A 25,042-nucleotide genomic window follows, 5' to 3' on the forward strand; every position below is an offset into this window, starting at 1 on the left:
TTATTTTTATTTTATGTGGATGTGTGAATACCTATGTATGTATACCAAGTGATTGCCTGGTTCCAGAGGATGCCAGAAGAGGGTGTCAGATTCCCCTGGAACTAGAGTTACAGGCAGCTGTGAACTACCTGATGTTGGTACAGGGAACTCAATCCCAGTCCTTTTCAAGAGCAGCAAGGGCTCTTAACCAGCCCTGAGTTGTAAACATTTTTAAAAGCTAAAATAAAAATGCATCTGACTATTGCCTGAGAAGGTGAGAGGGGTTTGAAGTTTCAGCATTTTATGCACGGGGAAAAGACAAAGAACGTGACAGAGGTGTGGAAAAAATGTAACTAAGTTTGAGGAATTTTCAGCAAGTCTGGTCACTCTCTTAAATACTAAAGAGATGAACAGTTATAAAGTTTGTGTGATGCACAGTAAGCAACATCCTTATTTTTGATGTTTGCTATTATAGGCAATGCTAAATGAGAAGTAATTTTTCAGTATGTTATTTTTAGAAGGAAAATGAATGTGACAAACAAAAATTAAATCATTGTGAAAAATTAATTTTCACTTCCTCTATTTTTAAAAAGAAGCTTCAGGGAAATAGAAATGTTACTGAAAATGCAGAGGGAACAGAATGTTTGTGTGTGTTCTGATTCTCAGCAGTGTATTTGCAAACAATTCAGAATGTCAGGACTTCCCCATGGCGTACATCTGGTTGGGTCTGAATTGAGCAATTCCACGACTTAATTAGATGTTTATCAAGTCAAACCTTCACTTGAAAAATTATTAAGTCGAGAGATACAGTGTGGCCCTTATTGAGTCATAATGAATGACAAGTCAGCCTGTATGAGTAAACCAGTAGTTTCCATTGAGGAGTTTCACTGGGGGCTGAAATAAATTGTTTTAAAATGTACCAAATATGTCACACAACACACACACACACACACACACATATCTGTTGGTGAACAGTTATATCTGAAATTATATGGTATGTTCCTTTCTCTGGTTCCCATATGTGCAAACATGACCTAGTCAACATATCTAAGAACTCTGATCACCTAAGACAGTTGTCACAGCACAGATAGAAGGATGCTGGTGTGGTCTCTTAGGTAGAAAGGAACTGGAGCAAACTTTATGTAAAAATGTAAAAAAATCAGTCCACAAGATGACTCATTGAGTAAAGATACTTATCTTCCAGAACCTAGTGGAAGGAGAGAACTGACACCCTCATAGTGTGCTCTGACCTCCACACACACCATAGCATGCACACCCCAACCCATGAAGTAAACCTATGTAATAAAAACGTGACTTCCAGGATCGAGCCACATCAAAATAGCATACCTTTAGACCATATATCTAGTATAATCACCAAGTTATACACTGTTCATTTGAGGCCAAAGAAAGGAGTTCAGACTGAGTCTTCAGTGCTTCCATCCAAAACAAGTTCAAGTCTTTTTATGTACAAAAGTGACTGTCACTTAGGACAGCCACTGGTAAGCACTGCTTCCATTTTTGTCTGGGGGGTTTCATATTAGCATATGTCAATTATAAAATATAATGACCTCATTATAACATTTTTATTTATGCATATGATATACTTTAATAACACTGTATTAAAATTAATGATTTCATTGCCAAAGAGAAAATTAACATTTAGAATAATGACCATCCAAAGACATGAAGAGTTCAAAAGTACAGAACTGGCCACAGAGAGATGAGAGAGAGAGGGAGAGAGAGAGAGAGAGAGAGAGAGAGAGAATAAGAATTTCAACTGCTTTTTTCAAAATACCTATAAATTAAGCACTTAAAGCTAATCCCCCAAAGCATATCCAGCTTTCTGTTTTAATTATCTTTATTATTAGTGTGCGCATGTGTGAATACAGGCACACTCATGTAGATTTCAAAGGATAACTTTGGGGAATTGGTTCACTCCTTCCACAGTAGGTTGGTTCCAAAGATTAAACTCAGGTAAACAGCCCTGAACTATGACATCACCATGGCTCATGGTCTTTTAGATGTCTCAGCCTTCTACACAACTGCTAGGCTTCTTATTCCCACCTCCTACCCTCCAAGAGAAACGGTGAAAATTGAAAGGGTTCTTTTAGGCAATCTTGTCTCTTTCCAATTTCCTAGTGAACCTATATATGTTTTTCTTTAGGTTCACGTTATTATCTAGCTTCTCTAGCATCATAAACAATAGTGCAATATCCTATGTTTATAGCTAGCATCCACTTATGAGTGAGTACATGCCATATTCTTCTTTTGGGGTCTGGGTTACCTCACTCAGAATAGTGTTTTCTAATTCTATCGATTTGCATGCAAAATTCAAGACATCATTGTTTTTTACCCCCGAGTAGTACTCTAATGAGTAAATGTGCCACATTTTCTTTATCCATTATTTGGTTGTGAGGCATCTAGGTTGTTTCCAGGTTCTGGCTACTACAGATAATGCTGCTATGAACATCGTTGAACAAATGCTTTTGTAGTATGATTGAGCATCTTTTGGGGCATGATGGGTTCACCCACTGAAACAGTCTACCTGAGCTAATGGGAGCTCACCAACTCCAGCCAGACTGGGAAGGAACAAGCATAGGACACAACTAGTACCTCTGAATGTGGTTGACAGTTGCACGGCTGGGGCAGACTGAGGGGCCACTGGCAGTAGCACCAGGATTTATCTCTACTGCCTGTACTGGCTTTTTGGGATCCTATTCTCTTTGGATGTGTACCTTGCTCAGCCTAAATATAGTAGGGAGGGCCTTGTACCTTCCACAAATAAATATGCCTTACCCTCTCTGGGGATTAGATGGGGGTGGGGTGGGAGGGTGTGTGGAGGGAATGGGAAGAGGGGAGGGAATGGGAACTAGAATTGGTATTTTTTAAAAATCTAATATGCCTCCGAAAAAAAGAAAGGGTTCTTTTATTTAAAAGTAAATGTAAAACCACATATGAAGAAATCTCCAGCTCAATAAAAAGTTATAAACATTGCAAAATTTTTCATATTAAAGATGTGGTTTTTCACGTTCTATTTCCACTGCTGCAGACACCAATTTGTAGAAAAATCTCCTCTCAGAGTGTATGGCCTTCTTTAATTCGAGGCACTCTCCTGTGTTTTCTTATTATGACTAATCCTGAGGTCAACCATTCAAAACTGAATAAATATTTCCATTCTTAAGCTGAGGAAATGGAGTGCTTGAGAACTGACTTTTAAGTGGCAGAACTTGCCTTAGAATCATATTTATCTATTCCCAAGTCACGGCTCTTTCTAATGTGACGATCTTATTATGATTTAAATACCGCTTTGATATGCATGGGTTACTTTAATCTGCCCTATCGCCCTAGCAAGTCTGCCCCTCATGTTCTCTGGTTCCAAATTTGTTTAAAAGAACACTCAATTTCCCTCTGTTTTGATACTTGTTTACACACCCCCTTCAGTGTTGAGCCGTGCTCCTCTGTGTCACCAAACACATGTAGGTTGCCAAGCATGCTCTCACCTAACCCAGGAGTTTGCAGTTGCCAACCTCCCCCCACTCACTCTGATGACTGTCAACAAATTGCTGTCGGATTTGACCGGGTTGATCTGCAGGCACATACTCCCCAGCCCTAGCCTCGGTGCCTTCATCTGTAAAGTCTTGGCAGTGAATTGTCAGGAGGCTTGAATGAGAACTTGCAAAATGTTTACCACATAATACAAACTCTAGAATGACTAGTATTTACTTATAAGTTTTGAAGTAGGGTCTCACTATATGGCTCAATTTGACCTCAAACTTTTGGTCATCTACCTCAGTCTCCCAAGTGTTAGCATTACAGGTGTTTTCCACCACACCCAGCCTAAAATGTATTTTTTACAATTTAAAGTAGTTCTGAAATTGAGTGACTACACTATGATTTCCTCAGATGCCAATATCATAGGCATAGAATAAAATAATAAGAAAGGGGCTAAGAACAGGGAGGTTGGTGTAGACTGTGAATAGTAGTGAAAATTACCCTGCCAGAGAAGGTACTGATCCTGGATCTGTGACCAAATTTATCTAAATCTATCTGTGAACAAAATTACCTAAAGCAAGAGTTTGAACTAGGTAAATAACCAGGTGACTTGAAGTTAGTGACCATATTCATGGCCACAGAGCTTTATGTATATTACAGCAGGAGAAAGTAATCTATCTTCTGAGCAACGTCCTACCTCCAACAGCTGATGGTATTGATGTGTGATGGGGACAAGGAGGGAAGGAGGAGGACAGGAAAGAGATATCTCCTAATCATTCCTTTCCTAAACAATGCTATAAGAACTGGTGTTATTGCTATTTTAGAAACAAGTCTACTCGAAGAATGAGTTGAAATAAAATTCAAACGAATCCGTACTACCCTTGTTCTTTGTGATAAGATAAGAAGCCAACTTCTGTATTAGCAAAAACATAAGCACATGTGAAAAACACAGTCCACACCCTGTGCAGGTGATTACATGTATGCAAACCCTCCTCACAGTGCTGACTTAAGCTGCAGAATGTCAGGAATACATATGCTGTTATATTATAGAGGTGCAGTGGGGAATAGCAAGGGCCCGAAGCTCACCAAGGACTATTAAATGGTAGTAAATCCTCTGTCAGGTAATTGCCTTTGAGCCTAAAGGGACAGTTAGATAAACAATACCATGCAAGTATCATTTTCAACAGATAAAGAAGATTCTAAAATTTAATAATGTCTAAATTTGTTACTGCTGTTTGGGAAGCAAAGAAACTTTTTATGAAGGATAATTAACTACTTCAAGAATGCTAGTTAGAATTCTCAGTGTGGTAGACTGTAGACTTTCCATGGCAAGGCAGACTTGCTTTTCCACCATAAAATGAATTGGTGAGTAAGCATGCAACCCATGCACCAGGCTCCTGCAACAGCATTTCCAGTATCCAAATTCACCGCAATCCACTGCAAGGTGTCACTTTTCAAGTCTATATTGTGGTGCAGTCCCCACCATTGTCAAACATGGTTTGTTTGTTCATTTACCAGTGGACTGTCCCTTTCCTCCTCCAACCTCTCACCTCATTTTCTCCACTGCTTCTCCCCCCTTGGCATTACACATTGCCCTCTCTCCTCTTTCACATGAAGCTAATACTGACCTTCTAAATTGAAGATGTCCAGCCCATGCAAGGCTATTTTTTCCTTACATTAAGGTCAGCTTGTCTCCAAAGCTACAGAGAAACCCTGTCTTGAAAAACAAAAACAAAATAAAACAAAACAGAAAAAAAGGTTAGCTTGTGGTATAAACTCCCTCTCTTTGTCCTTCTCATTTCCTACTCATCTAAACATACACTGATCATCTTTGCCTTTCTCTCCCCCTTTCCTCTCCCACAAACACACTCTACTAAGTGTTTTTACTAGCTTAGATGGTCTCTTAGTTTCTGTAGCATATGGATGTCTGTGTCAGTGTCTACCTTAATGTACCTGTGGCCATTGACACTCTTTAATATCTCCTTATAACTTTCTAGAACTTTTTGGAGTTACTGCCCTGGCTATCCTCCGTCTGGCCATTTTTCTTCATACACTTTATCACAGGTTCCTCCTGTGGTCACACAGAATGAACTCTTTGCTATTATCTTAGTTAAGGTCTCCATTGTTGTGATGAAACACCATGAGGCTAGGAAAATGTTTATTTGGCTTTCATATCCTGAATCTCTGTTCATGGAGGAAGCTAAGGCAGAAACTCAAATGTAACAGGAACCTGGAGGCCGGAGCTGGTGCAGAGCCATGGAGGAGTGCTGTTTACTGGTTTGCTCAGCCTGCTTTCTTACGGAACCCAAGGCCACCAGCCCAACTGTGGACCTCCCACACCAATCAGTAAGCAACAGAATGTCCTATATGCTTGCCTACAGGCCAGCCTTATGGATGCATTTCTCAATTGAGGTTCCCTCCGATCAGATGCCTACAGCTTGTGTCAAGTGAACATAAAACTAGCCTGCACACATACTCTCTAGGGAGTGATCTTAATCCCTCTCATTCTTTGTCTTATAGCTTTAAACTGCCTCCCCTTGTCTCTAGATATCTTTAGTTTACACTTCTGAGGGTTTCTGGCTCTTTCTTGGTTAGCTCTTGTACACCTTAAACTCATTCTGTCTAGAATCTACATGTTTTGTAAATGTCTTCTTCCCACATTGTCTCTTCTCATCCAAAAACTTCCCAGTCTACTCATGGTCCTAAACACTGAAAACAGAGTAATACAAGGACTAAAAAGTACTGTACTTGAAGCAGACTGCCAGAGTTTGGGTCTCAGCTGTCCTATTTGTTAGATGTAGTTGATATCATGGGCTACATTTGCATCTATCTGGGCCACAGGTTCCTCAAATAGAAATTGGAAACACTAATAATACCAATATTACAGTGATGTTATGGAGAGTAAATAAAATAACTTTTATGAAGCACTACACCCTATATGTATGTATTTACCTTTTCTTCCATTTTAATATTAAACACATAGACCATAACATTCCCTATAGTTGAAAAATTCAGCATTCACCAATATCCTTAATACCCAACCTCCTCCCTTTATCTATCATGACCTACCATGAGCAATCTTGGGCCTACCCCAGTGATCTAGACTTTATGTGTGTGTGTTATCTCAGATGTTCTTCCTCCTTCCTTGAAAACCTCTATCCTCCAGGACTCAGCACTTTATGTCAAAAACTCAACTCATTCTTTAAACTTGAGTTTGAATGTCATTTCCCAGGGAATCTGACCTGTGGACTTCTTCAGGGCCCAACTACAAAATCACCACATACCCAGTTAATTGTTCTCTAATGCTTGGGTATTATTCCAGATGCAGCTATATGATAGACAATGTAATTCTGCTCATGAATGGAGCATTGCAAAAGAAGTCTGTGAAAGAAGTTCTAGCCAAGTGTCACCCACTGGGCCGTTTCACGGAGATGGAAGCAGTCAACATTGCAGAGACCACCTCAGATCTCTTCAAGGCTGTGCTGGTTGAAACACCATTAGGTATGGAAACTTATTTTTGTTTTTATTTGTTTTTCTTTTGTATTTTAATTTTCTTATTCATTTTACACACCAGTCGCAATTGCCCTTCCTATCCCTCCTCCTGTTCCCCCACCCTGTCTTTCCCCACTGACTCCTGTAAAAGGGTAAGGCCTTTCATGAGGAGGCTACAAAGCCTGGTTACATTCAGTTGAGTCAGGACTAAGCTACACTACTGTCTCCCTCATGCAGAAAGCCTAGTTTGGTCCCATGCAGACACCACAGCTGTCCATCTAGAGTCCGCGAGTTCCCTCAAGACTGGTTCAGTTCTCTGTAGATCTCCTCATCTTGATCTTGTCACCACCCCCTTGCTCATATACTCCCTCCTCCATCTCTTCAACTGGACTCCTAGAGCTTGACCTGGTGCTGGCTGTGGATCACTGCATCTGCTTCCATTAGTTACTGGATGAAGGTTCTATGATTACAGTTAGGGTAGTCACCATTCTGATTTCAGGAGAAGGCCAGTTCAGGCATCCTCTCCAGTATTGCTAGGAATCTTAGTTGGGGTCATCCTTGTGGGTTCCTGGGAGTTTCCCTTGTACCAGGTTTCTCTTTAGCCACATAATAGCTCTCTCTATCAAGATATCTCTTTCATTGTTTCCCCCTCTGTCCCTTCCCCAGCATGACCATCCCATTCCCCCATTTTCTCATGCCCTGTTTCCTCCTCTTTACTGTCCCACCCCCTGCCTCCAGTTTACCCAGGAGATCTCATCTATTTCTCCTTCCCAGGGTAATCCATACATCCCTCTTAGGAGCCTCCTTGTTACCTAGTTTCTCTAGTACTGTGGGTTGTAGTCTGTTTATCCTTTGCTTTACATCTAGTATGGATACTTATTTGTAAAATGGCCTGTGCATGTTAGCATAGTCATTAGAAAATGTACCTTCAATATGAAACATTTTTATGAAAGTAGTTTTATACTATACAGGTTCATAGTTGCTGACAGGACGTCTGAGCTGGGCATGGTGGCACATACATGGTGACTAAAGAAAGAGGTTGGCAAACCTGAGGTCAGTTTGGTTACACAGAGAGACTCTACTTCATAAAAAAAAATATCAAAAGAATAATCTACTTTAATCCCAGCACTTGGGAGGCAGAGGCAGGCGGATCTCTGTGAGTTTGAGACCAGCCTGGTCTACAAGAGCTAGTTCCAGGACAGGCTCCAAAACTGCAGAGAAACCCTGTCTCGAAAAAGCAAAAAATAAATAAATAAATAAAAATGAAAAAAAAGAATCATCTAGGCCTAGGGAGATGGCTCAGTTGGTAAAGCACTTTTCTTTCAAGCATAAGGACTTAAGTTTGTGCCACAGAATCTTGTAAGAAAATAACTAAGTATTGTCGCACATTTTTCTAATCCCAGAACTAGATAGGACTTGCTGGACCCCTAGCCAAGCCTATTTGGCAAGCTCCAGGCCTATTTCAAGACACGAGGTGGGTGCCTCTTAAGGAATAATACGTAAGGTGTCCTCGGTCTTCTACTTGTGCACACACACACACACTCACACACACTCACACATGTGTGTGGGCATCCATGTACATAGGAATATGTATACAAATATACACATACACAGAAAAATCATCTAACCTTGCTTTCTTGTCTCTCAGATGAAGACACGTGAAACAATCTGGTCTCAGTCATTTATAAGCCATTCAAATTAAGGAAGGGACTGGAGCTCATATCCCAACCACCAAATCCATATGCTTTCTACCAGGATATAGCAATTAAGTGATAAACTTGTACATGCTCAAACTATGTGTTCCCTTTCTGTTTTCCTTATCCTTTCATATTAAACTCTTATTTAATTCAGGTCATATCTAGGGAATATTTTGTTTAAAGAAGTTTATAAATGTCTTTGCTATGAGCTAGTTGAGAGCCTCTATTAACTTACCTAGATCAATTATGAAATGACTTAATTTCAGTATAACTGAAAAAATAAACTGATAAAAATGTCATTGTTCAAAATGTTAATGGGAAAAAATTCAAGCATTATTACCGTCAGAATTCTAGATGGTAGCAATTCATTATTAATCATAAGCAAAATAGCTTTCATTTTAAATTGGGGACCAGGAGCTGGAGAGATGCGTCAGTGGTTAAGAGCACTAGCAGCTGCTTTGTAAGACCTGGGTTCAATCCCTAGAACCCATGTGGTGTGTTCTAGAGAACATAGCAACCTCTTCTAGTCTCTGCAGGTACTGAGAATACTTGTGGTGCAGACATACATCAAGTAAAATACTCATGCATATAAAATAATAATTAAAATAATTTGGGGAGCAGGGTTAAGCATAGGGTATTTTGCATGCTAAGAATATGCTCTACCCATGAGCCCACACTCTGAGCCAAAACAGCCTTCAAACAGATATTCTAAAAAAAGGCAAGGGTGTGCTAGGTCACATTTAAGTATCTGTGGCTTAGCTAGTGCAGCCTGGTGGAAACAAGGTGAGTCTGGGATGAGTGAGCTATGAATCTGAAGCGAGACTTTGCAAGGTCCCAGTATAAAGACTTGGGCAATTTAATTTATCCCCACTTTCCTCATTTCAAATCCTAACAGTTTTGAAAATGAATTTAAACATAATTTTAGTAAAATAATGTGCCTGGTATAAATTTGGTTGCAGGTGGTAAATATTACTATAAGGTTGTGTTAGGGTATAAGGAAGGAATTGCAAAAAGGAAGCAAGTCTTAAATGACTGTTTCCAAGGTTGTGAAAATTAAATAAGTTAATGTGTATCTATTGTTTGGTACAACATGTAGTGCCTAAGGTTCACACATGGTAAATACTTAATGAATAACAAGTTCTATCATCCTTATCAATATTTGCCTTACCCAGTGTGGACTGCTACTCCACAGAGTTCTCATTAGCAGTGAGCACACATGGTGGCACTATACTTATTTCCTACACTTTATAGTCTGGCTTGTGATTCATATTCTTTTGCTTTCAGCTCCTTTCTTCCAAGATTGTATGTCTGAAGATACTCTCGATGAACTGAATATTGAATTACTGCGCAATAAGCTATACAAGGTAATTGTTCTTCCAGTTGTATTTTTCTTGATTACACAATATAACATACTGGAGTTCTTTATTATCAAAGTTACTTTGCCCATTGACCAGCTTCTGCAATTATGAAGTGATGCATATTTGGAACATAGTTTTTATTGTTTGGGCTCATGCATGCATGTCAGTTTATTCTATCCTTTGCTCTATATACAGTGCCTGAAATTCAAAATGTGTTTGTTAGATGATGGTAGATAGGCAGATAAATTTGTGGGAAAACCATATCATAGGCAAGCAGCATAGACAATAGGCATTCTCTTTTATAGTATCCATCTTTGCTGTAGATCTTGTTATAAAATTTTGAATCTTAAAATTAATCTATGTAATTTTAAACCTATGCCAGCATTACCAACTTGTTGACACAATGTCATATGTGCCACTGCATGATTGCCAGAATGTCTGAATTCTGTTGCCACCATTAGCATAGACTGTGTGCTATAGGGCAAGAAAAGTCTTCCAGTGGACACTCTCATAAAGTATATTAATATATACCACTGTGGTATATAAATAGTGTGTTAAGCTAAAATACATAGTCCTTTCAAAGGTATTTCATTATAGGCATTTTTGTTTTATAAAGAGACACTTGAAAGGAGGCACTCATGAGATGTAACTAAGAGAACATAGTGTTCTAAGCCGTTCATGGGCCTTAACTCGCTCAGCCTAGCAGCAAAGCTGTGATTTATGCAACTCTTGTTCCTCTTATAAACATGAGAAATGAAGAGAAATGAGGCTTCCTTGGTAGAAGGAACTTAGTATTGAGTTAGTTAAGTATTAGATCTGGAATACAAGCCCAGGCAGTCTAACCTGACAACCTAGGCTCTGCTTTTCAATATATTCACATAGTCAAAACCAATGTGTCTCATGAAATTTAATATCAGAGTTACTAACTCATTTGCAGAGTTCAGCAAAGTGCTTGGCACTCTTGTTGGAATAGCTGGAGTGAAGTACATAAATGCCTGTTAGGTAATTAGACACTGTAATAAGTGCAATTTTGTTCTTTTATTGAGTTCTTTTTAGTCTGGGTCACAGGTATACTAAATCTCTATTAAATTTACTGTGGAATATCTCCTATGTTAGGAACAATTCAGTTTCCATTAGAGCATTTCATATGCTATGAAAAGATGACCTAGACATTTCTAGAAGGAAATTATTCATTTCATGGTTTATAATCTTCTTTCTTTATAAGTCTTATCTTGAGGCATTCTACAAATTCTGCAAGGATCATGGTGATGTCACAGCAGAAATTATGTGCCCCATTCTTGAGGTAAGAAGGACCCTTTGGCTCTGTTTTTGCCAAATGAGACATATCAAGTAGGATGGATACAGAAGCACTTGTTATGATAAAGAGAGCTTTTGATGGGAATGCTCCTTCCCCCTCAGTGCAGGGAGTGTTCCGGTATGCAGACCTATGGAATGGAACTTGTGCTTACAAGCTAAGGAATAAACTATAAGGAATAAACTTTGTTATTACAAAGGCAAGGCATGGGAAATGAATGGATTATTTGGATAATCCATTATAGTCAGTTAGAGTCATCTGTCCTTAGCCTGGCATGTGAAGTGCTTCCTGGTGTCTTCCAATCTACCTGTCTATCCAATTTTACAGTAGCTTCCTTAGGTGTTTAAGGTGTAACCATCCTCCAAATACATCATGTGTTTTCTACTGCAACAATCTCCTCTGGTATGGCCTCTGCTGACTTGATGTCTGCAATGTTGCCTACCCTGTCATATTTCCCTTCTTAAAATTCTAACATCTTGCAACTAGAAAATACCAAAGAATATCTGGGACAACTATCTACATGTTACTTATCCTACCCTATCTTTCATTTCAAGGATTCTTATTGCCACGAACAATCCACTTGCAGTTCTTCTCTTACCCCTGGAAGTTCTAAAATGCTTTACAGGATTGGCTATATGCAGGAGCCAGAATGTAATTGCCTTTGCTTCCAAATAAAGCTACCCTGCTTCTGACCCACCCATAAGTCCCATGAGAGCAATCAAAAGGACCAGTGGAAATGCACTCTCTCCTGATAAGAAACACCTGTTCTAACAAAAGTGTTCCAGTTGGAGGTGGGTGGTCCTTGGACCTCCCACAGGGCAGGGAAACCTGCTTGCTCTTTGGGCTGAGGAGGGAGGAAGACTTGATTGGGGGAGGGGGGGAATGGGAGGTGGTGGCGGGGAAGAGGCAGAAATCTTTAATAATTAAATTAATTAATTAATTAACAAAAAAGGAAAAAATAATAAAATGAGAAAAAAAAGTGTTCCAGTAGAGCTGTTGCAAGCCCGGCTTTGTTATTAGCTAGTAAGTGTGGAAAGTGATGAAGGACAGCTCCAGGTCGTTCTTTTCAACTTTCTTAGGCTGGTGAACAGCCTTGGAGTCTTCTTAAAAGGCAGAGTGTGGTTCAGTAGGTTTAACTATAGACTGTGGTTTGAGAGTCTGCATTTTTAACTTTCACTGATGTCAAAGCTACTGAGTCACAACTTCAAGTAGCACCACTGTAGGAAATATTGTAGAGAATTCAAAAGTGATGAAATCAGTCAGGCTGTTCTGTTAAATTCAGTAGAGAGTTAGAATACTCTGTGTGATGAGCATTGACTCCAAAAATGAACAGCAAATAAAAAAGACAGGGCTCTTCCAAGAATTAAGAGTAGGAAAAGGAAAAGTACAGAGATAGATGTTAGAATGACATAGTAAGAATAAAGTACTTTAAGGACCTGGGAAAGAATTCCTGAGCCCACCAATATTTAAGATAAGAAGAGGAGGGCCCCTTGAGGGAGAGAAAAGGGGCCTAAGAGAAAAGATGTAAGAACTAGTAGATGGGGAGGAGTGTGGTGAAATGCGTTCCTCTGGACATGACATAGCTGGTACATACACAACTCACAGCAGCTGTGGTTACCTATGTGTAAGCTGCATGGGACCATCTCAGCTTCCAATCCCAGGGTGGAGTAGAGAAGAGTACCTGAGGCCCAACCCCTGCTGAAGAGCTATTGGTGGCTGATGTGGCTGCTGGAGAAGAGAGAATTACTTTTCTATAGAGATGTGGTGTGGTAGGAATGGGTGAATCTGGTGAATGACCTCATACCCATTCATATATGGGAAGCACAAACTCAATGGGTTAAAGGTAAATATATGTTTATATATTTATATACATATATATGGAATATATACAGTTATATATTTCAGAATAAAAGAGAATAGAGGATGATGGAATATTTAATGTGGATATAAGGAAAACAGAGAGATAGCAGAAACATGGAGAATGAAGAAATAGGAACAAAATCTCAAGAAAGACAGCATGATTATTGGAAACAGAATTGATGGAGTAGGAGCTCAGCAGTCTATGGTGTTCAGCATTGGTCATCAGTACACACTGACCTACTTAAGGATCATGAGGAATAAGACCTTACAAGGAAGATAAATCACCCCAAGTCACATGATTCTTAGTTACAGAGATTCTTAGAATCAGAGGTCGGTCATTTAATGGTAGGTCATTAAACACACACACACACACACACACAACCCAAACCATGAAATAAAGATGGTCTGTAGTATGACATTTAATTCTATAAAATAAATAGAACTAGGTATGTGGCTCAATGGTAGAGCTGGTGTGACAGGCATGAGGCCCTGGATTGGATGAAAGGACCCTGCCAAGGTATGCCAGCCACTAAGAGAACAAACACACCACATACAGCAGAGTTAATGCAAGAGGTTTATTGGGAGACGGGGATGAGGATAGCGGAGTGTGGATGCGAGAAAGGCAAGCAGATAGACAGAAGAGCAAAAGAGCAAAAACAGAGAACTGTGACAGAGGGACACTTTTTAAGGGGTACATGGGTCGCATAACTAAGGCAGCCTGGCCATCTTGGCAGGAACTGACATTGGTTCCTCAGCATCGCAAACGATAACACCAACAATAGTGACAGGAACAGTTAAAAGGGGTTAGTAACATGTAGTGTTGCACATTTTTGTTGTTCAAACACCTTGGCAGACATGTTTACTTGCATTGCCTTATTTTGTCCCTGTGTGCACTTTAGTGGTATTCTTACCACCTTTACGGAAAACACATTCATTACTCTTGTGACCTACGTGAGCATAACATGTAAGTAACTTGTTGCAGGGAGCCTGGGAAATTAAGCTTGGTGGGGTTTCAAGAGTCATAGGCCATCACAGGGCTGGGCAATCTCTCCAAGCAAATTACACCTTTTCAAGGGGAGCTAAAGGGACATAAGTAAGACATGCCTACATTGTAAGTAAACATGGAAAGCAGATCACTTCAGAGATGCAATTTTGTATGTGGCATGTGGTGTAAAAGATTATTGGATTTGCTGTTTTCATGCCTTTCACTTTCAGTTTGAGGCCGACAGGCGTGCTTTAATCATTACTCTAAACTCATTTGGCACTGAATTGAGCAAAGAAGACAGGGAGACCCTCTTCCCCACCTGTGGCAAGCTCTATCCTGAGGGACTGCACTTGTTAGCTCAAGCTGAAGACTTTGAGCAAATGAAGAGAGTAGCAGATAATTATGGAGTAAGTGATTTCCCCAGCACCCTGAGTGCTTTGCATTACTTCAGCATGGGCCCTTTGGAAGCTCACACATCCATTTAAACACCTCATCCAAACTGATATCCAGATGGCAACAAGCAGTGCCTCTTTCTGTAATTATGCCTCCCAGAGAAACACTTCAAGTTTTTAGGCCAAGCTGGCTGGCATCTTTTAAGATTCTGCCAAGAAAGCCCTTGTTTAAATCTCCCAGGAGTGGTTATCTACTGAGTACGTCTTGAAATACCTTATAAAGCAACTTCCCCAAGAGGCTGGGACAAGTTCCTGGAAGTGAGAGTTCATGTCAAAGTTACATCAAACAGCCTGACCTTAATCATTCTTTGAAATACCCACTGGAAGAAAAATATAAGATATCCTGAGTCAATTGGGAGCATGGGGATCATGGAAGAGGGTAGAAGGGGAGTGGGGAGAAAAGAAGGGGAGTGGAGAAAAATAAATTGTTCAATAAAAAAAATTTAAAAATATATCCACTGGGAAAGCAGAGTCAGTACAGAACATCTATAGGGACTAAAGGAGAACATGGGATATGTATGGGTTTCCCCATCCCCTTTGCTGAGAGGCAGAAACTGGGAGAGGAAGGGAACTGCCCTCAGCACTCTAAGACAGGCTGGAGTTCCTCATACATGGTTATTCTTCTTCCCCAGATTCACTTCCTCAATTTTGTGGGTAGTCACATGTATATCCCACAGTTCACTTCCTCAGTTTAAGAGTGACCCTGGTGTTTCCTTGTAGATTTCCAAATCCTTCCAGTAAAACACCCAGCAAACAGTATCTATAAACCTTCTTAGTCTTTCATCTATGATTGTGGGCAACACTTTAGTATAATGTTAAAATTTGAGCTTCTCCCCAGTTTTTACTCTTTCTGCACTTGAAATTCCATGAGATATATCAGGTGTCATCTCAAAGACTCACAAACCTACACTAGTCAAACTGCAAGGGTTCACTAAGCCTAGTGTTTTTATGTATGAAAATGACAATGTACATTAGGAAAAATATGGCATTTACCTTGTACTTGTAGCCCATTCAGATTACAAGTGAGAAAGTAAAAAATTTGTTCACCTCTTTGTTTGTTTGGATTTGTTTGGAGAATAGGGGTGTCAGGAAGTGAAAGGGCATTCAGGCCTTCTGTACAAATTTTCTTTAAAGGACGCACACACACACCAATATCTATATTTCTAAGGAAATGCATTTATATGAATTTATAAGAGATGAAATATCCTTTACATTTAAATTTTTGTCTTTGTTTTTAAGGTTTACAAGCCTTTGTTTGAGGCTGTAGGTGGCCCTGGGGGAAAGACATTGGAAGATGTTTTCTATGAGCGAGAGGTACAGCAGAAATGGAAATATTATGGTTTATATGCTTTTGTTGTTATCATGGGCTTTAAATGTTCTTTCGCTGATGGTCCATGTCACCTTTTCTTTCCTTAGGTGGAAATGAATGTTCTGGCATTCAACAGGCAATTCCACTATGGTGTGTTCTATGCATATGTAAAGTTGAAGGAGCAAGAGATGAGAAATATCGTGTGGATAGCAGAATGCATCTCACAGAGACATCGAACTAAAATCAATAGTTACATTCCAATTTTATAAACCAGTAACAAGACCTCAAATGCAGAAAATTATACATATTGAAAAGAAGCTATTGAGGAAGGAAAAGTGATTGTGTCTTACATTACCTAGATCATACAAAAGTACGTCATAACTCCTTTCCATGAATTGTATGTTCCCTGGGAGCCCAATAAACTGAACATGAAACCAAGTAGTACCTTCTTATTTTCAGCAAATCTTAATCATTTTTTCATGTTTATATCTCATTGCTCACTGGTCCTACACATTCATTTTAATTGACTTGATAGCATTTTTCATACTCCCATTTAGTTATGTTAGAATCATACCTAAACAAGTATTTCACTCTTCCTTTTCTATTCTCCCCAAGCTCAAACACTGAGTGTCTGATCTACTGGTTAGCTGTTCACTTTTTCCATCCATTCACAAAAATGTAAGGCTGTGTGTAGCCATCATACACTACGTTTGATGAAGGCACTAGGATTGATAAGCCTGGGAAAGACAGATTTCCAAGATGTTAGTGTTGCTAAATATGCTAATAAATTAGATTTTCTCTCTCCTTCTCCCCTCCCCCCCCACACATACACACACATTATATACATATATGCAGAAGAGAGTCAGAGACAGATCGATAAACAAAATATATACATATCTATGCCTGAGGTTCTGTTACACTTTATTTAAGAAGAAAATTCCACTAATTATATTTTGTTCCTTCAGATGAAAAAAGTCACAGATTTAGTATGGTTGCCTCATAAAGCCTGGAACCAGGGGAGAGAGCTGAAAAAAAAAAATCAAAGTATGTCCCCAATCTTGCTTTAAATAGAAAAAGTGTTCTTAGATATAGTCTGTATTTACTGTGCTTCAAGAATTAAACATGTGGGGGCTGGAGAGATGGCTCAGTGGTTAAGAGCATTGCCTGCTCTTCCAATGGTCCTGAGTTCAATTCCCAGCAACCACATGGTGGCTCACAACCATCTGTAATGAGGTCTGGTGCCCTCTTCTGGCCTGCAGACATACACACAGACAGAATATTGTATGCATAATAAACAAATAGATATATAAAAAAAAGAATTAAACATGTGCAGTCAACAAGATGACTCAGCAGGTAAGGGAGCTTGCTGTCAGTCCTAACTACCTGAGTTCAATCCCTAGGAGTTCACATAGTAGAAGGAACTTAGTACTGCAAGATTACCTTTAACCCTTACATATACAATACACAAATACACAAAAAAAATTTTTAAATAAAATTTAAAGGAACTTACAAAGATAATTTGAACATTCTTTGTATAAGCATACCTAACAAAGTATATAAATATACTATCTAGAATGAAATGCATTAAAAAAGGAGCACAACATTTTTCTGCAGAAAAAAATTATTTGTAAGTATAAGGAAAAGTAATGATTTGTTGGACTGAGAAGAAAGTCAAGTGCCTACTTCCTGACTGCAGACGCAATGTGCCCAGGTGCTTCACGCTCATGCCACCACACCTTATCAACAACGGCGCACTGTTCCCTCAAACCATGAGCCAAAATAAACCCTTCCCTCCTCTCTAAGTCCTTTCATTGAGTATTTTTGTGACAGCAACACAGCAAAGTAACTAGTACAGAAAACTGATACTAAAGTTGCTGAGATAAACTTTTATGTGTTTTATAGGCCTTTAAAGTTGGTTTTGTGAGAAATAGATTTGGGAAGTTATGGATTAGAATAGCCCTGGAATGTTTTAAGCAGGGCTTAATAGACCATTCTGATATGAAAAATCAGAATGTTTGAAAAAGCAGAATGCTAAGAAAAATCCAAACTGTAGAGTCACATCTCATGAGATTTCTGAAGCACTCTAGTGAGTACTCAGCTAGAAGAAATTCGTGTGATATTCTGTTAAAGAATCTGGCTGTATTCTGCCTGTGTCATGAAAACTTGACAGAAGCTGATTTCAAAGGAAAGTGACCGTTTATTTGGAAGAAGAAATTTTAGGTATAACATGCAGACCTTGTTATGGTTACTACTCATTGCTTTTATCAAAGTCTACAATGAAAGAAAGCAACAAGAACAGAAAGACATGAAAACACGGACTCAGGGCAAAAAGTAGTATGAACAATTTGAAATAACAGTCAAGGTAGGTGTATATTTGCTATATTTGCTAAAAAGATTAGCACCATTAAAGAGAGTCCTCTTACTTTGCCCTGAGACAATGAAAAAGGTGCCCTGAGGACATGACCCAACTCGTCAAAGGATCTCATTTGTGAAAATTAATTTGAAAGAATAATGTTTGAGTTGGGAATCCCAGAAGAACTGAAGGGACTCTACTCAAAATCAATTCCCTGGGGAACTGTTTGAATTTTCTTTTTGTTATTTTTGCTTTTTTTTCAGGCTCAGTCTCAAAGGTACAGCGAAACTACTGCAACCAAGGGACAGAGATTGGGAGGCATGATACTTCTTAAGCTAGGAGAAATCAGTTTGCATGTATGAAATATGTAAGAGTGATGGAGTCAGAGAGCCTTGCACCAAGGATCTAGAAACCTTCTAAGGCCAAGCAATACTTGACAGAATTATATTCCCCACAAGGAGGTCCTGAGAGACAACTGTGTGGAAGGAAGATAAAGGCCAAGCTGTGATGGGGGTTCTAGGATGTTGTAGATGCTAGGGATGTTATGGGATATCTACTGAAGTAAGTTATAGACACAGAGTGGAACCAGTCAGAGAGAGAGAGAGAGAGAGAGAGAGAGAGAGAGAGAGAGAGAGAGAGAGAGAGATCATAGGTGCTGAAGTCAGCAGAATGGGAGAAGCAAGAATGCCAAAGGCCACTGGAACCTAGATTATTCTATCATGAGCTCCAGATGCTGCATATGGGGAAACAGTGGTTGACATTTTCCCTTTTGGGTTTCAGTATTTCTTTTATATCCTCCTGTTCTTCATTTTTGAAATGGAAACACTTATTCTATGCCATTAGATATTGGACATATGTAACCTATTGTTGTATTTTATTTTATAGGGGCTTATAGTTAGTAGATTGTCTTGAATCTTAAAAAGAAACTGAACCATAGCAAACAAGGAGACAAGAATTTATTTACTATTCTACGTGAGGGGTTTTGGCTGGCTGTGTAGGCTTTTTATTTCTATCTTTGTGTTTGTTTGGAGACAGTCTTGATATGGAGCCGTACCCTTGGTCTTTGTGCCTTTAGATCCATGTATTCAGATTACAAAAATATGCTACTACACCTGATTTATTCTGTTTTTGAAGCTGTCACCTTCACCATTCTTTTCCCTATCCTGTTTCCAATACTTCATTAACCTCTTAGTTTCCATCTCTTTCATCTGTTTTACCACATCTTGGAATAGTATAGTCTAGTGAATTCCACTCCCCAGATGCCTTCCAATCAGCAGCCAGTCCTACTTACTGATTCATTCCTTCTACATATTTCTCATACCTTGTCCCTCCTCACTCCTTTTAGCATTGTCATCATGATCTTACAAGACCTCTTTCCAACTATCTGTGGTCAGGAACCTGTTAGGACTGGAGTGAGATTTAGTAGTTGCACAGTTAAGACATTTGCTGAACATCTAAGAACAAACACCATTGTTTAATGAGTTCTGGTGCTTCAGGAATGTGCAACAAAGAATGAGACAGTGCAGTTGGCCTGGATCCTGGTAAGCTTGACTTAAGAATAGTGTTTTTGGCAATAGAGGCATTCAGTTAATCAGTCGGAAACAACCAGCATAATGCATCTTGCTGGCTGCTCAGCATAGTGACAGTGTAACAACATAGAGAACAAGAGAAACCTTCGGACAGTGATGACTGCATGCATGCTGATCAGCTCTAAAGACTTCTTTAATATTAACAATCAGGATTATCACTTTGAAATGTTGTGGGTAATGTTTTAGATCCACAGCCAAGACAGACATGAAATGTATTGGGCTACAGTTGAGCAATAGTTGTCTGTTTGGTCTTGTTACTTTCAACCAAAATTCTCCTTATCGTGCGAATAATATTATGATTTATTTTTAGACACTTTTTTTCTGTTTGGAAGTACATACACACACACACACATTTCTAGGAAGTATAAATAACCTTTTCAAAGGACATCATTCTAAATGATTTTATCCTTTATACTCTATAATAGTTGAGTCCTGGACTTTTGATATCATTTTGGATGACAATATACATTCCACAAAACATGTCTTATATATACACAAAAAGAAAACGTAAAGCTTATATTAAGGGCCAAATCTTTCCTAATCATTTCTTTTTCACATCTTCATTATTTCATCCATGCTATCATCAATTATTTCCCACCTGATCTTCAGTTCTCAGTCACCTTGTGATGTAGTTTCCAGGTTCTACCACTGACTGAGAGCTAGACTGCTAACTGAAGTCCAACCCACTAGAGAGTGGCTCAACAAAGATGATGCCCGGATACTTATACTAGGGAAAGAAGAGAGGAAAGAGAATAAATAGGAAGGTCCATGTAAGAACACTGTGGACATCAGTGTTTTACAAAAGAGATTTTCCACAGACAATTTGAGTCTACCAGATTCACAAGTGCCATTTTAAAATCTATAATCATTGACCTCATCGAAAGTATAGTAAGAGTTCTTCAATAATAGCTGACTTCAGGCCTTGCAAGACTGGTTAGCTAAAAATTATAAGATGCATGTGACTTTCTTAAAACAATAAATGCACATGGCTTTCTGACAAACAACATGGCCCATGGTTTACTTATAAACAACAATAACACAGCACATCGCTTATGAACAAAACCATGACTATAGCAGAGTCACTAATACTAACTTGCTCTTCAGCGGTGAAAGTCACAATTAACATTTATTTTGTGAGTGCTGGCAATTGATATATGCTAGACATGTGTTGTACCATTGAGCTACACACCAGTCCAACTTCTCTTACGTTTTGAGCAGTGATTTCACATTTTTAGTAATTTGTACATTTCTATTTTGTAAAGGGCATGTGGTCCTGTTCATAGACAACACTAGGGAAACTAGGAATGTTAAACATGCAGACTTGTTTCCATGATAGGGATGTGTATACCATTTTTCCACCTAGAAGACTGGGAGTGGATGTACTTAATAGGTAATCTGTGCTATACATAGGGCCAGGCCACACTGGAATCCAGAGACTATTACGTTTATCTCATACTCTTCCTACCTAACCTTTATCTTAAACATTGCTTCTCAGTCAATAGAGCCCATCCTTAGGGGAGATGTCACATGTACCTTATAGCTTGGTGACCTCCTACCTCTACTCTATCTATATGACTGAGACCACAGCATGTCCTAGATCCTTAGGCTATAAAGCCCATCTTTGTGGAAGAACTCACTTGTGTTTTGCCAAAGTTTCTACGTAGAAATGCCTTAAGTTTTGGTGTGCACATGGGGTTCAGATAATTGTCACCGGGAAGTTTTTCTCCAAAATTGTGCTCTGCTTAAACATGTCTAAAATGAACTGCCTGGCCTCAGCATCTAGAAGATAGAACCAACAACAGCTAACTAAATTGTGTGGGACTGGATTCCCTTCTTGTCTCAGGCAGATAGTTACAGTGCTAGCCATGATGTTTGCAGAGACCACTCCCCCCGCCCCCAACATACATGCATTATTTGCTTTTGTAGGTTTTCTAAAATTAAAGCATATGATTATCCAAACTGAACTTGGCTATTAATGCTGAGATGCATGACTCACTGTTTAAGATGTTGTCTGGTTTACATTTGAGTTTGTTTCAATTTAGACTTTAAAACAATTTTGTTTTTCAAGAGAAGTTACTAATGCCTTTTGGGTTATCTCAGTAATATCATCAAGAACTTTTAAAAATTTAGATAGTTTAGGAGGCCTTTCCCATGTCCATGGGGTCACTGGGGCAAAAGATATTTTAAAAAGAAAAAGGAAACAGCTGAGGGTTTGGAGAGTTTTGCTTTGTTTCATTTTGGTTTTTTATCAGCTTGCCTTGTTTTGTCTTGTTACTGATGTGCAGGATATCACACTCGCTTTGAGCACATGAGTCAAGCACTAGGATACTCAGCTGTATCCACAACTCAGACTTTCGTAATAGTTATGATTAGGTTTTTAATTCATTTGCATATTTCAGAATATTTGAAGATACCTGGAAGGTAAAGGACCATGAATCTCACTTCAGCAGGCTAGATCCTCTGATTTGCCCTGTATCCTATCTGTGGTACATGCTGAGTAAATCATCAGAACCTCAGAAACCTGTTAGGAGGAGAAAAAGGGGGAGGCGGGGAACAGACAAAATCGTACAGTAATGTAAAGTGTGTGCTTTACACAATCAATATCACAATTTATGCCCTGTGCTGGGTGTAATTTATGAGATACTAGCCTTATATCAGCAATGAACATTTTAACATCAGTCCTTAGAATAAATTTAATAATTTGGATTCACACGTAGTTTAGGAATCTGATGGCCACTAAGACATAGTCTCTTAGAATAATGAATATCTTCTTCACAGCCACATAGTTTTGCATAAAATCTTTGACTGTAGGGCAGAAAACTCAATTGCAGAGACTGAGGAAGGAAGAAAAATTTCACTTTAGGCAGAAATGGAAAGGATTTTAATTATTAAAATAATTGACCTGTGAGATAGCTCAGCAGGTGAAGGGTTGAGTACAATCCCCAGGTCCCACATGGTGGCAGGGAGAGAATGGATACCACGAGTTGTTCTCTGACTTCCATGATGGAGGAAGGTCATTTGTCAATAAACAAACTGCCTTGGCCCATTTGATAGGCCATCCCATAGGTGGGTGGAGTAGACAGAATAGAATGCTGGGAGGAAGAGGAAGTGAGCTCAGATGCAGGGCAGCTCCTCTCAGAGACAGCCACCATGCTCTCCTCTCCAGAGCAGATGCGATGAAGCTCCTACCCAGGATGGACGTAGGCTAGAATCTTTCCAGTAAGCGCACCTTGGGGTGCTACACACATGAATAGAAATGGGCCAAGCAGTGTTTAAAAGAATACCGTTTGTGTGTCATTATTTTGGGGCATAAGCTAGCCATGCGACCGGGAGCTGGGGCGGCATGAACACAGCCAGCAGCTCCCTTCTACACTTCCACACCTGCTCTGTGGCATTTGTACCCCACCCACCCACCCACAAGTAAACAAAATGCAAGTACTCCATGTACTTTTCTTAACCAAGAGTGAGATGCTCTTATGTACTGAGCAGAACAAGCAGGCAGCAAGGAGGAGACCCCTGTGTAGGTGGAAAAGTACCCCACCCCTGGCCAGCAAAGTCCTCCTCCAGTCCTGAGGTGGGCGGAGGGGCTGAGGGCATGACTACTTTGAGCTCCAACTAAATTGAAATTATGATTCAAAGTACCTATAAGCTGCTTCTTAAAATTGATGTAGACACCAATCCTAGTTTTTGCAAGAATAATAGATGAAATTTTTGTGAATAGGTTAAGATAAGTACTGATAAGAGGTATTTCCTGAAGCCCATCTCTAGAATTGAATAATCGATTGGAGAAAATTATTTTTGAGGCTTTATCATCGGTAGAGAACGAAAGTAGCTTTCCCCTACTCCCTCGTTTTAACCTAGAGAAGCAGTTCTATCTTGCAGTCATTTGCTTGCTTAAAACTGAGTAAAATGAGCCAAGTGGGAGAGTAGGACACAGTGAGGACCAACATGGGACCTCCTCAGTAAACACTAGAGATCTAGAAAAACAGGTAGGAACTTCAATCTATCTGTTTCCAGAGGCAGCGTAAGTCTCGGCGTTGGTGTTGAGGAAGTGGTCACTGCTGTTCTGGCTGAGGACACTTTCAGGAAGGAGTGGGGAGAGAGTAATTGGTTCAAATCGGTAGCAGCTGGACTAGGCTGCCCCTGCCAGAGTCCCACAGAGAGGTACACTAAAGTCTGGAGTGGTTGGAAACACAACACAGGAAAAGGAAAGCCTCTGTACAAAACAAAACAGAAAGCAGAACTGCATTCAGAAGAAACCTCAGGAGGGCAGGACTTAAGAAAAAATAACTCCAGGTAAGAGCCATGAGAATTGCCAACTGAAGAGAAGTTTAGGAAAAATGGGCAAAAACCTATCTTATGGATGTCAATATTAATCACTTTTGAGTCAACAATATTTTAACAATTTTTCCTTCCTTTCCCTTTTCCTTTTTCTTACACTTTTGGGCTTTTCCTACATATTTATCTACTAGGTTATAATTACTACCACATAAGCACTTAATGTAATTAGGGAAGAATAGACTCAGAACAAGAAAATAAAAGCTCCTTTAACTGTAACTCACAGGCACTGTGAGAGCAACAAGGTTGGGCCGCTGAGGAGCAGAGGAAGCCAGCCTCGCCCCCAAGGCTGTGGCTTGGCATCAAAGGGTCCCAGAAGCAAGGACTTGAGCATTCTGCTGGGTTTCAGAGACTCACCTCAGACCCAAAGGGTGAGCAGAAAAAGGTTCCCATTTCTGTGGACAAAAGAAGCCTTCCTTTAAATAGAAAGTGTCTACTTTATTGCAGAAGCTGACATAAATTGCTAGGTTTTCTTTTTAGACAAAAATAAAGTGAAAACAGCCCCATTAACTTTTAGGAATCAAGTAATACTGTCAAGTGTCAGCCCAGAGCCAGAATTTAAGAAAAGGACATTTTAAATATTCATTTAAAAAAAACTAATGGGAAAATATATGGCACATTTATTTTTAAACCCAGAGCATCTCAGCTAGTGTGTCAGAGCACACAATTGTTCCTCCTGTGGATTGCAGGGTAGAGAGGGGTGTTCATCTCCCAGCCCTCAGGGTGCCACTACCTCTAGTATCCTCCTTTCTGTCTATCCCAGAGTGCTGTACCAATGTATCATGTTATTCATATGCAGTGATGTGAAAAACACTTGAGCAGT

The 25,042-nt window shown here is 39.5% G+C and overlaps 1 protein-coding gene across 1 annotated transcript in view; it reads left to right on the forward strand.

Moving 5' to 3' along the window:
- The window catches only part of Atp6v0d2 (ATPase H+ transporting V0 subunit d2), a 42,516-nt gene extending 26,279 nt beyond the window's left edge, over positions 1–16,237 (forward strand). The window contains exons 3-8 of the mRNA XM_057791010.1: positions 6,794–6,972; positions 9,945–10,024; positions 11,244–11,321; positions 14,409–14,585; positions 15,870–15,944; positions 16,047–16,237. Coding sequence (XP_057646993.1) covers positions 6,794–6,972; positions 9,945–10,024; positions 11,244–11,321; positions 14,409–14,585; positions 15,870–15,944; positions 16,047–16,208 — 751 coding nt within the window. The 3' untranslated portion in view covers positions 16,209–16,237. The remainder of the gene's footprint in view (positions 1–6,793; positions 6,973–9,944; positions 10,025–11,243; positions 11,322–14,408; positions 14,586–15,869; positions 15,945–16,046) is intronic.
- The last annotated feature ends 8,805 nt before the right edge of the window (positions 16,238–25,042 follow it).

This window comes from Chionomys nivalis, chromosome 16 (genome assembly GCF_950005125.1).
Source record: "Chionomys nivalis chromosome 16, mChiNiv1.1, whole genome shotgun sequence".
Lineage (NCBI taxonomy): Eukaryota > Metazoa > Chordata > Mammalia > Rodentia > Cricetidae > Chionomys > Chionomys nivalis.